At 54.5% G+C, this 3,705-nt stretch overlaps 1 protein-coding gene across 1 annotated transcript; it reads right to left on the bottom strand.

The window, feature by feature from the left end:
• Positions 1–1,466: 1,466 nt before the first annotated feature.
• Positions 1,467–3,249, bottom strand: LOC110569634 (deleted in lung and esophageal cancer protein 1-like). The gene is made up of 3 exons (XM_021677537.1): positions 2,843–3,249; positions 1,837–1,990; positions 1,467–1,624 (listed from the first exon to the last, which is right to left on the bottom strand). Exons 1-3 carry the CDS (start codon positions 2,939–2,941, stop codon positions 1,467–1,469), a joined length of 411 nt encoding a protein of 136 aa, XP_021533212.1. The 5' UTR covers positions 2,942–3,249.
• Between the last annotated feature and the right edge of the window lie 456 nt (positions 3,250–3,705).

Here is a 3,705-nt window from a genome sequence, read left to right as displayed (position 1 = left end):
TCTGTTGTCAGTTATATGTGTTGCAAATATCTTCTCCCACTTTGGTTTTCCATTTCACTCAAAAAATTTTTATAGTTCCTTTTTTTAAAAATACGGGTGCCTAATTTTTCCAGGATCTCTTGTTGAAAAGATTTCCCCCACTGCCCTCAGTGCCATCATAAATCAAGTGACCATAAATGTGAGTTTGAGCCTGGGTTCTCTGTTTCATTGGCTTGTTTGTCATTCTTGTGTCAATACCATCTTTTCTTGGGTGCTGTGGTGTATGAAAGTCTTGATATTCAGGACATCCCACATTGTTTTTCCTTAAGAGGATCTAGGCTTTTCTCTGCCCTCTGCACTTCCATATAGATCCTAGAGTCAGCTCATTAAGTTGCACAACAAAAATGAAAAACACCTGTTGGGGTTTGGGACTGGGATTGGGGTTGTCTATAGAACAATTTACAATATTGAGTCTTCCAATCCAAGAATATCCTAGATCATCCATTTATTTAGGTCTTCTTTAAAGCTCTTCAGCAAAGTTTTACGGGGCGCCTGGGTGGCTCAGATGGTTAAGCGTCTGCCTTCAGCTCAGGTCATGATCCCAGGGTCCTGGGATTGAGTCCCACATCGGGCTCCCTGCTCAGCGGGGAGCCTGCTTCTCCCTCTGCCTCTCTCTCTCTGTCTCTTATGAATAAAGGAATAAAATCTTTAAAAAAAAAAAAGCTCTTCAGCAAAGTTTTATAGTTTTATGGTTTTCTTTATTGGGCCCTGTATGCTTTTTATTTTTCCTTGGGTACTTGATTTTTTTAAGCTATCATAAATACTACCTTTGGTTTTTGTTTTTAATTTCATTTTCCATTAGTTGCTGGTAGATGGAAAGGCCATCAACTTTTGTATATTAGCTTTATATCCACAGTCTTGTTAAAGAAATTGTCTCTTCCTTTCCAATGTTTATGCTTTATATTTCTTTTTCTCACCTTACTAGACTCTACCTGGTTCCTCCAGTATGAAATGGAACAGAAGTGGTATTAGCAGGTATCCTTGTTTTACTCCTGATTTCAGAGAAGACATTCAACAAACATTTTAACATTAAGTATGATGTTTGTTGTTAATTTATTGTAGATAGCCTTAATCAGATTAATGAAGTGCCTTACTATTTTTCTTTTTCTAGGAGTTGGGTTTTTTTTTTTTCCCCTTCTGGATCTTAAATTTTATCAAATATTGCCCTTTTGGAAAGGCTCTTCTCCATCCCAGGAGCTGTTCAGAGTAGGTGCCACCTCATCCATTCTCCAGTTTGTGGTCTTGTCCAGCCACCTGCCCAGCAGACCTACTTCTTAGCTCTGGGCAGTGTTTTATTTCTACCTCTGGGAGCCTAGGGCTGGGGTATGAGCAGAGCCTCGGAGCTGCTGGAGCTTTGGCCCCAGAGCTGCAGGATGCAGGCCTTCTCACCGAGCACACCTTCCACCACCAGCCTGGACTCCTATAGCTCACTGCTCCTGGAGGGAGTGGGAGGCTGAGGTTAGGAAGGGGGTCTGGGCCTGGAGGGTGATGGTATTTGGGGGCAAACTGACTGGTCCTGCCTCCAGCAGGCCACTGTTTGGAGATACCCTGAAGGCCGCAGGGTCCTTGTCTGGCTCCTGCTGGCCTGCACCGAGGGAAGGGAGCACGCGAGCGTAGGCAGCTCCGTGCGCCGCCCCAGCGAGCCCCCCGCCCCGCAGCTCAGGTGTGCACCTCTGGTCCGGCCCGGTGCCACGGGGCGAGGCACCCTGGGATCACTTGGGATCTGGGAACCGGCCATCTGCGGGAACCCCCAGGTGGTGCCAGCCTGCGGGGAAGTGGTGGGCAGGTACAACCTACCCGTCAGCACAGCCCAGTAGCTCCGACAGCCGCTCAGGTTCATGAGGTCGACCTCCCGGACCTGCCCCTGGTTCACAAAGCAGGTCCCGAAGTCCACCCAGCTGGTGGAGAGCTGCAGCTCGGGCACGGCCACTGTGGCCCTCAGGGGCACCACCTAGGGGGACAGAGCCTGCAACGTGGGGCCCTCGTGCCCTCCTGCTGACCCCAAGTCCCGAAGCTTCGGAGGAACACGTGGGCAGCACCACAGCGAGTGGAAGGGGGCTGGCGCCGGCATCTAAAACCACAGCTGGTGGGGGTCTGCGCCGGTAAAGGGTCCCGAAGACGCCATCTGCTCTCCCTCCGCCGCCCCTCCCCCTGCCCTGATCAAGCTCGGTGGTTTCTGCTCCCTGGTCAGGCTGCCCTCCCCCTCCTCCCCCAGCCCCTGGGGTGCCAAGGCCCAGCCCTCTGCCCCTCCTGGGCTCTGGGCCATCTCACCTCTTCCCTTGGCCTCAGGCCCCACCTGTGTGCTGACCCGTCCTCGCTCCTGGCGGTGCCCCCACATCATCCTCAGGCACCAGCATACACACCTCATCACCTCAGCCTTCCCGCCCCTGGGCCCCAGCAGCCGCCCAAGGACCAAGCTGGGGGGCCTGCCTGGTCACAAACGGATTCTTCTTCTGGCCTCCCTAGAATCCACCCGTTAGGCTATTCCTTTCTGTTCCTCACCTGTACCTTCCAGCTGGGAGGCTTCACGTGCCGCATACCTCCTCCAGGAAGCCTTCCCTATTTCCCACCCTACAGCACCTCACCTGGTTCTGAGCTGAGCTAGGTAAGGAAGGATGACCCTCGTTTCTCCACGTGTGTCCTCAGGGAAAGGCCTCTTCCAGGGCAGACCGGGCCCTCAGGGCGAGGCCTGGGGCTCCTCTTATTTCGGAAGGCCGGGTTGGGGTCTGCCCTCCTCTGACCCACGAGAACAGAGTCTGGCCCGTTTCCGCCCTCTCCGACATGGGGCAGGCCTGGGACTCACCTGAGCGGTCTGGTTGGCGTACTCCAGGAGCAGGTTCTGAGTAAACACCATCTCTTTCTCCCCACTGGCGCGCTGCCGGATGTCCACTCCGGGCAGCATCTGGTCAGCCGGGAGCTTCTGGTAGGAGAGCAGCTCCAGGGACAGCGAGAAGGACACGTTCACCTGAGCAGATGTGAACAAGCCTGTCACCTGAGGCTGCCGAAGGCAGGCGGCGGCTTCCCCACCTGGAGCTCCGTCCTCCTTCCCTCCACGGCCCCCACTGCCCGGCAAGGCCCCAGCTCGGCCCCTGCCCACACGCAGCCTGCAGGGCCGGCCCAGACTGAGCCAGCCCGGCCCGGCACGCAGCGTGTCTGGTGCATTCGGTCCACAGACACGGCGCCGCGCTCTGTGCCCAGCACCCGTTAGTACTGGGGACAGGGCCCTGCCTACCCTCAGGAGCCGAGGACCTCGAGGGGAGACTACAAGCAAACCGCCCTTTACCCTTGGCATGCCCAGGGCTGTGGGCAGGCCTGTTGGCTAGGTATTGCCTGTGTCTTTATCCTGAGGACAGCGAGGAGCCCCTCTGATGGGTTGTAAGCAGGGGGATGTCCAAATCAGCTTTGCCTTCCTCGGAGGTCACTCTGGCTGCTGTGGGGAGGTTGGCAAGGGGACACAAGAATCAGGGGGCTGAGGTGTAACTTCCATCCAACAGGATGAGGCTCGGATGTGTGGCTTCTACACAGGTCAGCGGACCTAGCTCAACAAATGTACCTAATACACCTGTTAAAATACAGATTCCTGGGCCACTGGGTCAAGAGCAAGTCAAAAGTACAACCAACTGTAACACCCTTTATTAAGACTTTGAAAGATTTAAGGCCGTGCCT

Source organism: Neomonachus schauinslandi, chromosome 1, assembly GCF_002201575.2.
Source record: "Neomonachus schauinslandi chromosome 1, ASM220157v2, whole genome shotgun sequence".
Classification (NCBI taxonomy): domain Eukaryota; kingdom Metazoa; phylum Chordata; class Mammalia; order Carnivora; family Phocidae; genus Neomonachus; species Neomonachus schauinslandi.
The sequence above is the reverse complement of the archived record's forward strand: the minus strand, read 5'-3'. Positions and strand labels throughout refer to the sequence as shown.